Source organism: Rattus norvegicus, chromosome 13 (assembly GCF_036323735.1).
Source record: "Rattus norvegicus strain BN/NHsdMcwi chromosome 13, GRCr8, whole genome shotgun sequence".
Taxonomy (NCBI): Eukaryota; Metazoa; Chordata; class Mammalia; order Rodentia; family Muridae; genus Rattus; species Rattus norvegicus.
Genome location: NC_086031.1, coordinates 97,247,340 through 97,261,541, shown reverse-complemented (window position 1 = coordinate 97,261,541; position 14,202 = coordinate 97,247,340). Strand labels below are relative to the sequence as shown.

The 14,202-nt window shown below is 49.2% G+C and overlaps 1 protein-coding gene across 11 annotated transcripts in view; it reads left to right on the top strand.

The window, feature by feature from the left end:
• Positions 1 to 8,968, top strand: part of Disp1 (dispatched RND transporter family member 1) — a 145,756-nt gene extending 136,788 nt beyond the window's left edge. For all 11 annotated transcript variants that reach the window (XM_039090573.2, NM_001415783.1, NM_001105983.2 and 8 more), the window contains one exon: positions 5,361 to 8,968. In XM_039090573.2, the coding sequence (XP_038946501.1) occupies positions 5,361 to 8,948 (3,588 nt within the window). In that variant the 3' untranslated portion in view covers positions 8,949 to 8,968. The remainder of the gene's footprint in view (positions 1 to 5,360) is intronic.
• Positions 8,969 to 14,202: the final 5,234 nt, after the last annotated feature.

The window sequence follows — 14,202 nt, the reverse complement described above, 5'->3', positions numbered from 1 at the left end:
TTGTTTTTTTTTTTTCCGGAGCTGGGGACCAAACCCAGGGCCTTGCGCTTCCTAGGTAAGCGCTCTACCACTGAGCTAAATCCCCAGCCCCCCTCCCCTTGTTTCTTGTCATCATTGTCACTGTACAGTAAAAGCCATACCTGCCTCTCACAATCATTGATCACTCCAGCCCGTGATTTCTAAGGAGAACTTAGGAAGCAGGATAGGAAAGGGTGTGAGGCGGGAGATGGGGCATCAAAAGACATTAATGCAGTGCCTGTCTCAATGGACCCTGTACTCCAAACCAGATTCCGCCAGCCCTAACTACCTTGCTGCTTTGGAAAACACTAGGATTCAGGAGGACAAGCATTTCCTGTGAGCCCAGCCAGATCTGCCACCAGAGTCTGTCCCTACCCTCTGTGCTTTGTGCTTCCGTAGTGAAGACTACCCCACCCCTGTTTTTGTGAGTTTGATTTGCTGCATAAGCCATTTTCTACCTGAATGACCGTTAGAGTCCGCATGCCTGGAGTAAGCAGTTGGCGGCAGCCCATTCTCCTAGTGTATATTGTCTAGACGCTTAGCTTAAAAAGCAGCACTGTGTCTGTCAGCAGTGAAAGAGTGCAGCCATGCTCCCTCTGTGTGAGTGTGTCAAGTGATCCTTGTGAGGCACGCTTACACGGAAGGGGCGCCAAACAAGAATGGGAGTGGAAAGAGTATGGAAAGGGGAAGTAAGGGAGGAGAATGAAAGTGAGGGTGAGACTTGCCCTCGATTAAGCAAAGCCCCTTATGTGCCTGCTGGGGGCTGTAAGTGACCTCGACAGCCAGACAGCAGAATCCCCGTCTGAGGTATTAGTCCTCCAGAGTCACCAGGGGGTGGTTAATTAGGAGAGGGGCAAGTATACAATCGGAAACCTGAATTCACACGTGGGAGCCAGAGCATAGCCTCGGCCACCCTTCCTCACACTGGCCTGGAACTTGATGGGCAGACTAAATTGTCTGGAGAACGCACAGCGATCTACCTGTCACCTACCGTGTCCCTACCACTGATATTATAGAATGTCCCAGCATGCCTGGCTCGGTCTGCTATGATTTATAAGCGTGGATTCTGAGATTCGAACTCAGGTCCTCAGGCTTACATAGCAAGCACTTTACAGACTGAGGCATCTCCCCACCCCCCCATACTCTTGATAAAAGAAGTATTATGTTGTTTACATAGTTCCTTTTTTAATCTGCGTGTGTGCATATGTGTATGAGTGCACATGTGCCTGGGTACACATATTACCACAGCACACATGTGAGATTAGAGGACAACTTGCAGGAGTCAGTTCTTCTACCTTGTGGGTTCTGGGGATTGAACTTAGGTCCTCAAGGCTGGCCATAGGCACCTTTACCCACTGAACCATCTCACCAGCCCAGTTCTTAACAGCATGTTTACAAAGCGAGAATTCGGGGAACACACCCAAAACAGGCATCCAAAGGAGTATTTGGTATGGCCAGTTGCAGACCCACATTAAATGATTAAACCGTCATTTGGGAGCCTGAAGTTGGGCTCTGCTTCAAAAGACATAGTTATATTTGTTAAAACTTGTTGAATTAATACCCCTTTGAAACCAGTTGCAAATGTGAGATTGCATTCTGCTCCACTGAAATTACATGCCACCTGTGCTCTCAATTCAGAGAGAGAGAGAGAGAGAGAGAGAGAGAGGCTTCCAGAAAGAGTGGCTCTGTTTCTGATGCTACTGGCCTGTCTGCCTCCCCACAGAGGTGTCCTGTTCTTAGCCCCCATTGCTTCCCTGACTCTCTCCAGTCCTTGCTTCTGTCCTAGAGGACCCACTGACTAGCAGGCATTCATAAATGAAGGGCCTCTCTGAACTTCACGCCCCGGGAGCCCTTTGCCTGTGCCAGTCTCTGCACATTCAGGTATTGGAGCTTTGAGGACTCAGCTCACAAAAGGAATTTGAAATTCTTTGAGGATCTGGCTTACTAGATTAACCTTCACGGACTGCTGGACTCTCCAGCATCTCAGAAGCCTATGTATTTTCTGACGCTTCTTCCAAGGGGAAGGCCTTTGCCCCCACTCCGCTCTAATCTCCCTTCAGCTCTCTGTGGGGCTTGGTTACCAGGAGAGGCCAGGAGTCAGCCGGGCCTGATGTTTGTGCCTCATCTTCCTTTCTCTTTTCTCGGCTTCTTAAAGTGCCTCCAATTTAGCCAGTACTAAAGTTAAGGTATCATTTAAACCCTCCTGGTCTCTCTCCTCTCTCTCCTCTCTTTTACCCCCTATTTTAGTCAGCTCCAGTCCTGCTACTGTCTCACTAGGGAACCATGCGAAGACCACAACCACAATGACAAATTGCTAGGATTAGAGGGCTGTGTTCCCCACGAGGGGTTGTTTTTGGAAACTATCTTATTTTTACAAACTTGTAAGGTTTTGGAATTATTCCAAGGGATCCCTTTTCCCAGAGTATGACAAGAATACATCTGCCTCCTGCATGAAGAGATAGCTAGCTGCCAGTCTTGTCTGCCTCAGACTACCATATTGAATTCTGTATTCACCAGTCACGACAGACTAGTTGCTGCCACTGTGATAAGACACTTTCAGACTTGGCACGTCCTCTGTCGTTCCCCATGTACACACAGTATACTTCTGTTAAGTTGTAACCACTATCTTTGTCTGGTTTCTCTGCCACTCTGTAGGTAAACTGAGGGAAAGGACCACAGTGTGTGCAGGTACTCAGACAGGAGTGGAGGGCCTGGCCTGCTGGGTGCACAGGCACTCCCTAGTGTACCAGTCCCTCCTTCAGGATGTCAGCATCCTGAAGGGGTAGTTAGAGCATGCCCATCGTGAGGTCTTCCTCTGTGACTCTTTCTCACCCCCTTGAGAACTTAAGAGTTTTTTTCCAAATGTTGTTATCAGCTAACACCATTGTCCCCCGGGGGAAACTAGCATTAGTTTTTTATAGGAGTCAATGAACTACTAAGTTGGTATTTATAATGCTCAACTTTTCAATCTTTGGTAAAATATACATATAAAATCCCCATTATTGCTAGAAAAAAAGGGCGATGCAAGGATACAGCGCCCTGCCCCCTGTCCAGTGGTAGCCGACAGCTGCATTTCCGTCAGCTTTGCTCAGGCATTTCAGCAGCTGCACGAGTGTCCTGCTCTCTGGGGGTAAACTGTTCTCTGCCATAAATCCTGGGGATGCTATTCCTGGGTCCCAGGGCTCACTAGCTCATTTCCTCAAGTTACAATAGAAATAACCTTTTAAGTTGAATTTTCATGAAAGTAAAACATACGCTCTTGCATTTAGATAGTAACTCTTTGGCTTATTTTTTTTTCCTCCCACTAAAAATTCTCCAAAACAAATAATTTTAGGTTTTAGTTTTGTTGTTTGAGGATTTTGATTTTTTTTTTTTTTTTTTTTTTGCTCCTGTCTTGGTTTGGTTTATTAAGACAGCATCTCACTATATAACCCTCACTGGCCTGGAACTCACAGAAACCTAGGAAACTTCAAACGTTATAATGAGTCTCCATGTGCAATTCCAGCCCACAGCTTCCTAGTACCGTCCACACCTCTCCCCACACACTAGTTCCAGTTTACCCGGGCCTTAGGGAATGATATGTAGCTCAGTCCTTAGGTAAGTCAGCTTCTAAAACGATTGTGTGTGCCAGTCAACTTCTCCGCCTTGGGAAGATACTTTAATGAACAGTCGGCAAGGCCTAGATAATCCAGATACAGACTGTTTTATATCACGTTAGAAAAACTCCACACCCTTTCTGAACTTTGGAGTGGTTCCCTAGAACAACCTTAGGTAAATAAAGTTGAGGGCAAGTGTTAAGACCGGGGCTGCCTTAGCTCTGGTGCCAGGCCTAGGAAGGGGGTGATTTCTACTCTAATCCTAAGGGCAGAGGGGGGGCTCCTCTAACCTGAGAGTGGAATTGAACCAGCTTTATAATTCAGCAGTGGTCATAGTTCACTGTGACAAGACTGGGCTCGAGAAGAGAAGCTTTGCCCAGGCACAGCATGCTGTGACACACTGCCCAGAGCAGGGACAGCATGCTGTGACACACTGCCCAGAGCAGGGACAGCATGCTGTGACACACTGCCCAGAGCAGGGACAGCATGCTGGGACACACTGCCCAGAGCAGGGACAGCATGCTGGGACACACTGCCCAGAGCAGGGACAGCATGCTGAGACACACTGCCCAGAGCAGGGACAGCATGCTGGGACACACTGCCCAGAGCAGGGACAGCATGCTGGGACACACTGCCCAGAGCAGGGACAGCATGCTGGGACACACTGCCCAGAGCAGGGACAGCATGCTGGGACACACTGCCCAGAGCAGGGACAGCATGCTGGGACACACTGCCCAGAGCAGCCCAGAGTCACCACAGGTCCTGCCATTTTCAAGGGTTTAGCCAACCTGAATAAACCTGAAGATGTAGAAGAACTAAAATTCTACTTTTTGATTTATTTGTATTTATTAACTTGAATTATTTAAAATCAGATATGAAACTGTTTTGACCTTAAAATTTGACGCTTCTCACCTTATTTCGGTAAACAGTCTAAACTTTTCAAGAATCCGGTCACTTTTTGATTTGTCAAATAGAGTTCGGTCCTACTCCATTCAGGCTGACAAAGTATCTTAGTCTAGATAATTTATTTTTAAAACGATTTACTTCTCATAGTTCTAGAATCTGGCAAGTTTTAAGACCAAGGGGTCTGCAGACTCAGGGTCCAGTGGGTGCCCGTCTAAGGTGGGGCCATCTCTGTGTCACGATGTCGCACCAAAAGGCACCAGCAGACTCCCGCGAGCCACTAATCACTGATCCTCCCAGAATCTCTGCCTGTCTGTACAGTCATGCTGGGGATCCGACTGTAAGGGTGAGTTTGAGGGTGTGTCCCAGCCAGTAGGACCTCTAGGACCAGTGTGTTTGCTTTCAACTGTGTTTGTTGGGATTTGCGGTGACTTTTATCACCAAAACATTTGTTCCAAGAGCCAGAATTTTAGCAGAAACAGCAGTTGGACAGTTGTTTCCTGATTCCGGTGAGTTTATACGCTATAAAGCCTGTCCACTCTATTACTTCCACAGTGACTCTGAAAAGACCTGTGTACTAAGGGGATGTTACGTTTACCTCCCTTCTTAAACTAGACTCAGTACTGGTTGCCATGGCATTACACCTGTATGCCATTCCCAAACAGGAGTCTGCTGCTCAAAGCCTAGCCACCCGGTGAACAGCCCTAAGATGAATCTTGTGGGCGTGCTCACCTGTGTACACACCGGCTCACACAGTGAAGGAGGGTTGTTTGGCCTCTGTGCCTGCCTTGTTCCCGCCTGGCCCATGTAAACTCCGCTCCTTCTGCATGTCTGTCTCTACAGATCAGATCCCACCCCCAGTTCAGCGACCTCTGCCAGAGGACCACCGCCGTCTCCTGCTGCCCCAGCTGGACCCTGGGGAATTACATCGCCATTCTGAATAACAGATCGTCCTGTCAGAAGATTGTCGAGCGAGATGTCTCTCACACGCTGAAGCTGCTTCGGACCTGTGCCAAGCACTACCAGAACGGCACCCTGGGGCCAGACTGCTGGGACAAGGCGGCCAGAAGGAAGGACCAGCTCAAGTGCACCAACGTGCCACGCAAGTGTACCAAATACAACGCCGTGTACCAGATTCTCCACTACTTGGTAGACAAGGACTTCATGACCTCCAAGACGGCTGACTACGCCGTGCCAGCTTTAAAGTACAGCATGCTCTTCTCCCCCACGGAGAAAGGGGAGAGCATGATGAACATCTACCTGGACAACTTTGAGAACTGGAACTCTTCGGACGGCATCACCACCGTGACAGGGATCGAGTTTGGCATCAAGCACAGTCTGTTTCAGGATTACCTCCTCATGGATACCGTGTACCCCGCCATCGCCATCGCCATCGTCCTTCTCATCATGTGTGTCTACACCAAGTCCGTGTTCATCACGCTCATGACCATGTTTGCCATCATCAGCTCCCTGATCGTCTCCTACTTCCTTTACCGAGTCGTGTTTAACTTCGAGTTCTTCCCATTCATGAACCTCACTGCACTCATCATCCTGGTCGGGATCGGCGCCGACGACGCCTTCGTCCTGTGCGACGTCTGGAACTACACCAAGTCCGACAAGCCCCGTGCAGAAACGTCTGAGGCGGTAAGCGTCACCTTGCAGCATGCAGCCCTCTCCATGTTTGTCACCAGCTTCACCACCGCCGCCGCCTTCTACGCTAACTACGTCAGTAACATCACGGCAATCAGGTGCTTCGGGGTGTATGCGGGGACCGCTATATTGGTGAACTATGTCCTGATGGTTACCTGGCTTCCGGCTGTCATTGTTCTGCATGAGCGCTATCTCCTCAATATATTCACCTGCTTCAGAAAGCCCCAGCCGCAGGCCTACCACAAGAGCTGCTGGACAGTGCTCTGCCGGAAGGGCCGCAAGGCGCTTTTCGCCATCTCAGAGGCATCTCGGATTTTCTTTGAAAAGGTGCTGCCCTGCATCGTCATCAAGTTCCGCTACCTTTGGCTCGTCTGGTTCCTTGCCCTGACTGTGGGCGGGGCCTACATCGTGTGCATAAACCCAAAGATGAAACTGCCTTCCTTGGAGTTATCTGAGTTCCAGGTGTTCAGGTCCTCTCATCCTTTCGAGCGCTATGATGCGGAGTTCAAGAAGCTGTTCATGTTCGAGCGGGTTCACCATGGAGAGGAGCTCCACATGCCCATCACAGTAATCTGGGGCGTGTCTCCAGAAGACAGCGGTGACCCTCTGAACCCCAAGAGCAAAGGGGAGCTGACACTCGATAGCACGTTCAACATTGCTAGCCCGGCCTCCCAGGCCTGGATTTTACACTTCTGTCAGAAACTGAGGAACCAGACCTTCTTCCACCAGACTGAGCAGCAGGACTTCACCAGCTGTTTCATCGAGACCTTCAAACAGTGGATGGAGAACCAGGACTGTGACGAGCCGGCCCTGTACCCCTGCTGCAGCCACTGCAGCTTCCCCTATAAGCAAGAGGTTTTCGAGCTGTGCATCAAGAAGGCCATCATGGAGCTGGACAGGAGCACGGGGTACCACCTGAACAACAAGACCCCGGGGCCTAGGTTCGACATCAACGACACCATCAGGGCCGTGGTGCTGGAGTTCCAGAGCACCTTCCTCTTCACCTTGGCGTATGAGAAGATGCAGCAGTTCTACAAGGAGGTGGACTCATGGATTTCCCACGAGCTGAGTTCGGCCCCCGAGGGCCTCAGCCACGGCTGGTTCGTCAGCAACCTGGAGTTCTATGACCTGCAGGACAGCCTTTCCGATGGCACCCTCATTGCCATGGGGCTCTCGGTGGCCGTCGCGTTTAGTGTGATGCTGCTGACCACATGTAATATCATCATAAGCCTGTATGCCATCGCCTCCATAGCTGGGACCATATTTGTCACAGTTGGGTCCCTTGTCCTGCTGGGCTGGGAGCTGAACGTGCTGGAGTCCGTCACCATCTCGGTTGCAGTTGGCTTGTCGGTGGACTTTGCAGTCCACTACGGGGTGGCATACCGCCTGGCCCCAGATCCCGACCGAGAGGGCAAGGTCATCTTCTCTCTGGGTCGTATGGGCTCTGCGATCGCCGTGGCTGCACTGACCACCTTCGTGGCGGGTGCCATGATGATGCCCTCCACGGTCCTGGCTTACACGCAGCTGGGCACCTTCATGATGCTTGTCATGTGCGTCAGCTGGGCCTTCGCCACCTTCTTCTTCCAGTGCCTGTGTCGGTGCCTGGGACCTCAAGGCACCTGTGGCCAGATCCCTTTACCCAAAAAGCTCCAGTGTAGTGCCTTTTCCCACACCTCGGCTGCGAGGCCTGGGGGCAGGGCACCAGGCAAAGCCACCAACGCTTACAGTGTAGATGCCAGGGGCCAGAAATCCGAACTGGAACATGAGTTGTATGAGTTACAGCCCCTGGGCTCTCACAGCTGCACTTCCTCAGACATGACCGCTTATGAAGGGCCATGCATCTGCTCCGAATTTTTCAATGGCCAAGCAAAGAATTTAAGGATGCCCATGTCTGCAGCCTACAGCAGCGAACTCACCAAAAGCCCCAGAAGTGAGCCAGGCTCGGCCTTGTTGCAGCCCTGTCTGGAGCAGGACACCATGTGTCACTTCTCTCTCAATCCGAGATGTAACTGCCCCAATGCCTACACCCACCGAAAGTATGGATTGCCAGAAATCCACTGCCAGCAGATGGGTGACTCCTTATGCCACAAGTGTGCCTCCACCGCAGGCAGCTTTGTCCAGATTCAGAATGCTGCGGCGCCTCTAAAGGCCACCCACCACGCCGCCGAAGGCCTTCTGCATCCTGTCCAGCACATGCTGCCACCAGGGATGCAGAATTCTCAGTCTAGGAATTTTTTTCTCCACCCAGTCCAGCACTTTCAGGCCCAAGAGAGCCTGGGTCCCACCAGCACCCGGGGTCGTGAGAACACAGATGAGCGTCCGCCCCGGACAGCAGAGCCACCACCAGCAGGAGCCAGCAGGAGCTCTGAGTCTTTCCAAAGAGCTTGCTGCAATCCTGAGAATAACCAAAGGAGACTCTGCAAAAGCAGAGACTCGGGGGACACAGAGGGCAGTGGAGGGACAGAAACCAAGGTTTGTGGTTTAGCAAACCAGACTGACAAGGTAGAGAAGGAAGTGAAGCCCAGCCTGCTGCAGACAGATGAAATCGTGAACTCAGAACAGTTAAATCATGATGAACCAAAACTTATATTCAGCCATTTAATACGGGAGGCCGGCTGCAGGCCCTGCCCAGACAGGCCGCAGGGCTGTAGAAGCCTGAGACTGAAGTGCGGGTCCACGGACTGCCAGGCGCCAGACCTTGAAGCCAATGTGCCTGCTGTACCAACCCACTCAGACCTGTCTGTGTCTGGCGAAAGCCTGTTAATAAAAACACTACAATAAATGTAGCGTTGCGTCCAGAAGCACCGCCTCCGCCATCCTCTGAGTTAGGGGTGAGACCTGGGAGCCTACAGAGGGAGGCTGGCGACAGCGTGCTTTTTGCTGTGCTTTCAGTCAGGACATTGTCATATTCTGTCTGGACGGTGAACAAGCTCACAGATCTAGGGAATGGTTAACATTATTGGATTTTGGGGTTAGTAGATTTTTTTTTTAATTTATATTTCAAATGTTATCCCCTTTCCCAGTTTCCCCTCCAGAAACCTGCTATCTCCCCCTGCTTCTATGAGGGTGCTCTCCCACCAATTCACCCTTTCCCTCCCACCTCCCCGCCCTGACATTCCCCTACACTGGGGCATCGAGCCTTCACAGGACCAAGGGCCTCTCCTCCCATTGATGCTGGCAAGGCCATGCTCTGCTACATATGCGGATGGAGCCATAGGTTCATCACTGTGTTCTCTTGGGATAGTGGTTTAGTCCCTGGGAGCTCAGGGGGCAGGAGGTTTGCTTGGTTGATATTTTGTTCTTCTTACGGAGTTGCAAACCCCTTCAGCTCCTTCAGTCCTTTCTCTAACTCCTCCATTGGGATCAGTCCAATGGTTGGTTGCAAGCATCCGCCTCAGTATTTGTCAGGCTCTGGCAGAGCCTCTCAGGAGACAGCTCTATCAGGCTCCTAGTTCTACCCAGCTCAACTTCTCCATCTACCCTCCTGCAGCAGTGAGTCACAATGACAGTGCGAATCACCTATGGTTGTGCTCTCTCAGACAGGACATTACCTAGTGTTCTCACTGTGGTGTGTTTGGCTGATGGTACTTAAGTCTTCTCGTTGCTCAACATAAACATCAGGACTCACATTGACAGAGAAATACTTCCGTCAGAAACCAGGAAGTAGGCAGCATTAAAATAGATGCTAACTAGAAATCAATGCCAAGCCTTAATAGTTCATTCCTCTGGTCTTCATGAGGCCAGATAGACAGTCGTTGTTATACCTCCTAACCTAGCAGTCATGAGAGTCACCTCATGTACAGCAGTGGCGGTGTTAATACCACAGGAGAAGCTCGGAAGTCTGTGAGCATCCATCATCACCTTCTGTTGGTGATGGTTGTGTTAGTATCACAGAGAGAGATGCTTGAGGATCTGTGTGCTTCAGAGGGCACATTGGACAGCGACAAAGATGGACCCAGGACCTCCCAAAACCTTCAGAGTAAGGAATCTTGTTTGTGGAGGGCTGCCTCTCCTTCTAGTCCTCAGGGACCAAGTTCTCTCATGAGGTTTCTCTCACTGTCTCGGGACAGGGTTGCTTCACCATGCAGCTAGCCCTGGGAATGCTAAGCCTTTGAGCGTCTTCTTTGGCGGTACCATGTCATGTGTCAGATCAGTGTGTGGTAGGAGCTGTTGGCGTGTTTCTTCTGCCTAGTCCTGTGGATGACAGCCCCAGGAAACCATGCCATCTGACACCGGGTGCGTCCCTGCTTACCCACAGACTGCCCATCTCCTGCTGGAGCTATGCCTCCAATTTGCTCCTCTGAAGAATCTGGTGGGAATATTCCTAAATAGAAAAGCTTCCTTTGAAAAAAATCTTAGTGGTTGTTTTCTAAGAATGGTTTTTCCAAAAATCTCTCTCTCTCTAATCCTGGGTGGGGGAAGCAATCAAGAGCTGAAGGGGGTCTTATGAGGCATTAAATCTAGCTCCCCTCCGTCAAAGCACAGCTTCTCCCTGAATGCTGCTATGGCAAGTGACCTACTATGTAACTCTCGAGCTTGTCTGTTACTGGGGCTTCATTCAAGTCTCCCAAGCAGTGCAGACATTTCTGACATCTCAACCACTGGACATCCCTCCAGATGCTGGGTCCTCCTATGAGCCTGCTTGGCTCCCTCAGTTGTTGCATTTATCAGATGGTGTAGTTATGATCTTCCTTAGATAAGCTCCAAGTGTGGTACCCAGAGCAGTCTGTTGACAGCACCCGAGGAAGCCTGTTCTGCTGGCTTGCTCAGACATGGCAGTACCGCTGGGCCCAGCATTAACAGCCAACCCTAGAGAAACCAGCTGTGCCTCTGGCACACGGCCTGGTGCTGAGCTTCGTTCAGGCAGCATCTGTCCACCCTCTCTGCATTTCGCTCTTTGGTAAGGTGACCTGGGGGAGATGGGAGCCCTGGATGTCAGGACCTGGTGCCCATGTGAGAATCTTTCTTTCTCTTCTGAAATGTGGAACCATCCAGTTAACTAATGAAAATCCAGGACCCCAAATCACCTGTGTTCTCGACCAGGCCCCCACATTGTGTTCTACCGTCTGTCCCTGTAAGGAGCCTCCAGTGGCCTTTGTCCCTCCCCTGTTCTGCCTAATTGCCCTGAACCTTGCTGGGCCTGTGAGCCTTTTGCACAGTTACTTAAGAGCAGATTTGAACTCTGAACTCCCTGGGCTTTGTAAGTCAGTTGATTGGTTGACCGGTTAGTTGGGGTTGGGTTAGATTTTAGCATTTTCTTTCTTTTTTTTTTTTTTTAATAATTTCATTGCTAGATATCCAAAGCTTTGAAAATACGTTTCTTAGTTCTTCAATAGAGTACAGGAAAGCATCGATACTGCTGGCCCTGTTTCCCACATTGTCCCCTAAAGGTGATGGCTAAAGCAGAGAATTTCCACATGGGCAGAAGAGCCCAGTGCACTGTGAAACACTTGCAGCATGGAGAACTCTGGCGCTGTGGCTTTACGCATGTCCCTTAACTCCCACAGGACTCATCTAGGATGGCTGAGTTCCTGTCACCAAAGTGGGTCCTCCCCTCTTCCTCTTGAAGGCCACTTTAAATTCTCCTTTGGGGGTTGGGGATTTAGCTCAGTGGTAGAGCGCTTGCCTACCAAGTGCAAGGCTCTGGGTTCAGTCCCCAGCTCCAAAAAAAAGAACCAAAAAAAAAAAAAAAATTCTCCTTTGTTGGAGAAGTGGGTTTGGCCAAGTAGAAGACATTTTTCACAAGGAAAGTCTTATTGTTAGAAATAATCTCACAGCTTCATCTGTGCGTGTTCATTCTGGTGTGTAGTCGCTGTAGACGTACATCCTTCCAAAACAATCATGTCTCAGAGATAATGCTAAACTGCTACTAAGATTTAATCTCAGTAATCTATGCCCCAGCCTCAATCGTCCTAAATATAAAACCATGTGCAGGCTTGGTATGTAGAGCGCCTTTACAGATGTGATCTACAGGAGTTTAGGAAACGTGCCTGGCTCCCATCGCCTCGCCTGGAAGCCATCTCTCTGCCAGCAATTAGAGTCTGAAAGAAAAAAACACAAAGCCCGGCGACTCGGAAAACAGCTGTGTGTTTTCATATATTAATGAGGGGAGTCGTTTTATGGGGGAAATGAGATCTGTGTTTTTGTTTTTTTTTTTTGGTTCTTTTTTTCGGAGCTGGGGACCGAACCCAGGGCCTTGCGCTGAGATCTGTATTTTTTAAAGGAAAGAATTGATTTTATTTTTCATAAAGTTGGGGCATAGCAAAATGTAGGAATTTGCTGAAATCATGGGGTTTTTATTTTAAAATGCAAAAAAGAGGCTATTGCATCTAAATGCTTACACGTGGCTTTATCGCCACTTTAAAAGGGATTTTTTTTTTTTTTTTTTTTTGGCTAGCCATCTTTATTGGTGTTTGGTTTTATATGCTGTTTTTGCAGTGTGCACACAGGGGAAGTGACATGGTGGCCCAGCGGGTCTTCTGCCTAGTGTTAAAATAGTATTGTAGCTGCCGTACTTTTATATTTTGTAAGGGAAGAAAAAGATGGTGGTTTTCTTTGTGTTGACTTCATATGCCAAAGGGTGTACACCCTGGATCAGTGAGTGCATAGTAAGCAGGGCCAACATGTGATCAGTGCATAGTAAGCAGGGCCAACATGTGATCAGTGCATAGTAAGCAGGGCCAACATGTGATCAGTGCATAGTAAGCAGGGCCAACATGTGATCAGTGCATAGTAAGCAGGGCCAACATGTGATCAGTGCATAGTAAGCAGGGCCACTGTGCTCTCAGCTGCCCAAGCAGTTGTCAGACACGACGTGAACAGTGAATACCAGCTGGCATTTAGAGGTGGGGTGTTGTTGTTATAGAGGGGTACCTGGGAGAAAGCAGTGGCATTTTGTTGTCCCAGAAAGGGCTCTTCCCAACTTGGATGTTCTCGAAGTCACTGGCCCATCCAGACCTTAGCCTGCCGTTCCATCTGGTAACTGTGGGGATTTGTGCCAAGTCTTGAACTAACAGTCAGCGCCTCCACCCTTCTCCCCAGACCCCTCAGATGAGGTACATTTCTTGACTCATTCTGACTCAGACCAAAAGAAGACCTGGACTCCACACTGTAGAATCAACCGAGACGGCTAAACCTAGACATTGACTCAGTAGGCTCAAGGTTTGTATGCGCCTGTGACGTAAGCTCTACCTCCCTGAAAAGCAAAAGGCTGATTATTCTCCACAGGAAATATTTGTCTTTGGATCCAAATAAGATCCTCAAGAAGCTGTTTGTTCGTTTGTTGTTTGTTGTTTGTTTTTGTTTGTTTTAAACACAAAGTAGCAAAGTAAATTTTGCCCTCATTTTATCTGTCAATTAGCCATTTGGGGTGTTGTGTTTTATTTTGCTTTGCTTTTTTGGTTGTTTTGTTTTGCCATGCTCGGAATTCAACCTGGGGCCTGGGGCTAATTAGACAGAGGTAAAAGGATTTACTGAGTAAACCAATAATCTAAACAAGATTACAAAGCCTCCCTGGGGAAAGTAATTAAAAACAAAAAACAAAAACAAGAAAACTCTGTAATTCTGCTCTTACAATGTGATATAGATGGTTGTTAAAAAAAAAAAAAAATCTCATTAGTAAAAACTAGTCTAGCAGGGTTTTCTCTCGGCCATGTCGTAAATGCAGGACAAGAATAACAGCACGCCATTGCCCTAGATGTGGTGTCTCCACTCCCCATGGTGTCATCACCTACCTGGGGAAGCACCCGGTCTGCAGTGTGGTTTCTGTTCTCTGTGCTGAAACCAACCAGCATTCGTCACCGAGATCCTGGGGAACAAGCTTCTCTCTCCAGCTACATTTCTTCCTGCAGAGTTCTGGGATAAGCTAGGCCCTGGTGATATGATGGCCGGCTGAAGTTAGAGACGTTTGGTCTTTTCCAGACCACTTCTCACCTATAGCTCCGAGGTTCTTGACCTGTGGGTCATGACCCCTTTGAGGGTCACATATCAGATGTTTACATTACAATAAATAACTGTAGCAAAGTTGCAACTATGA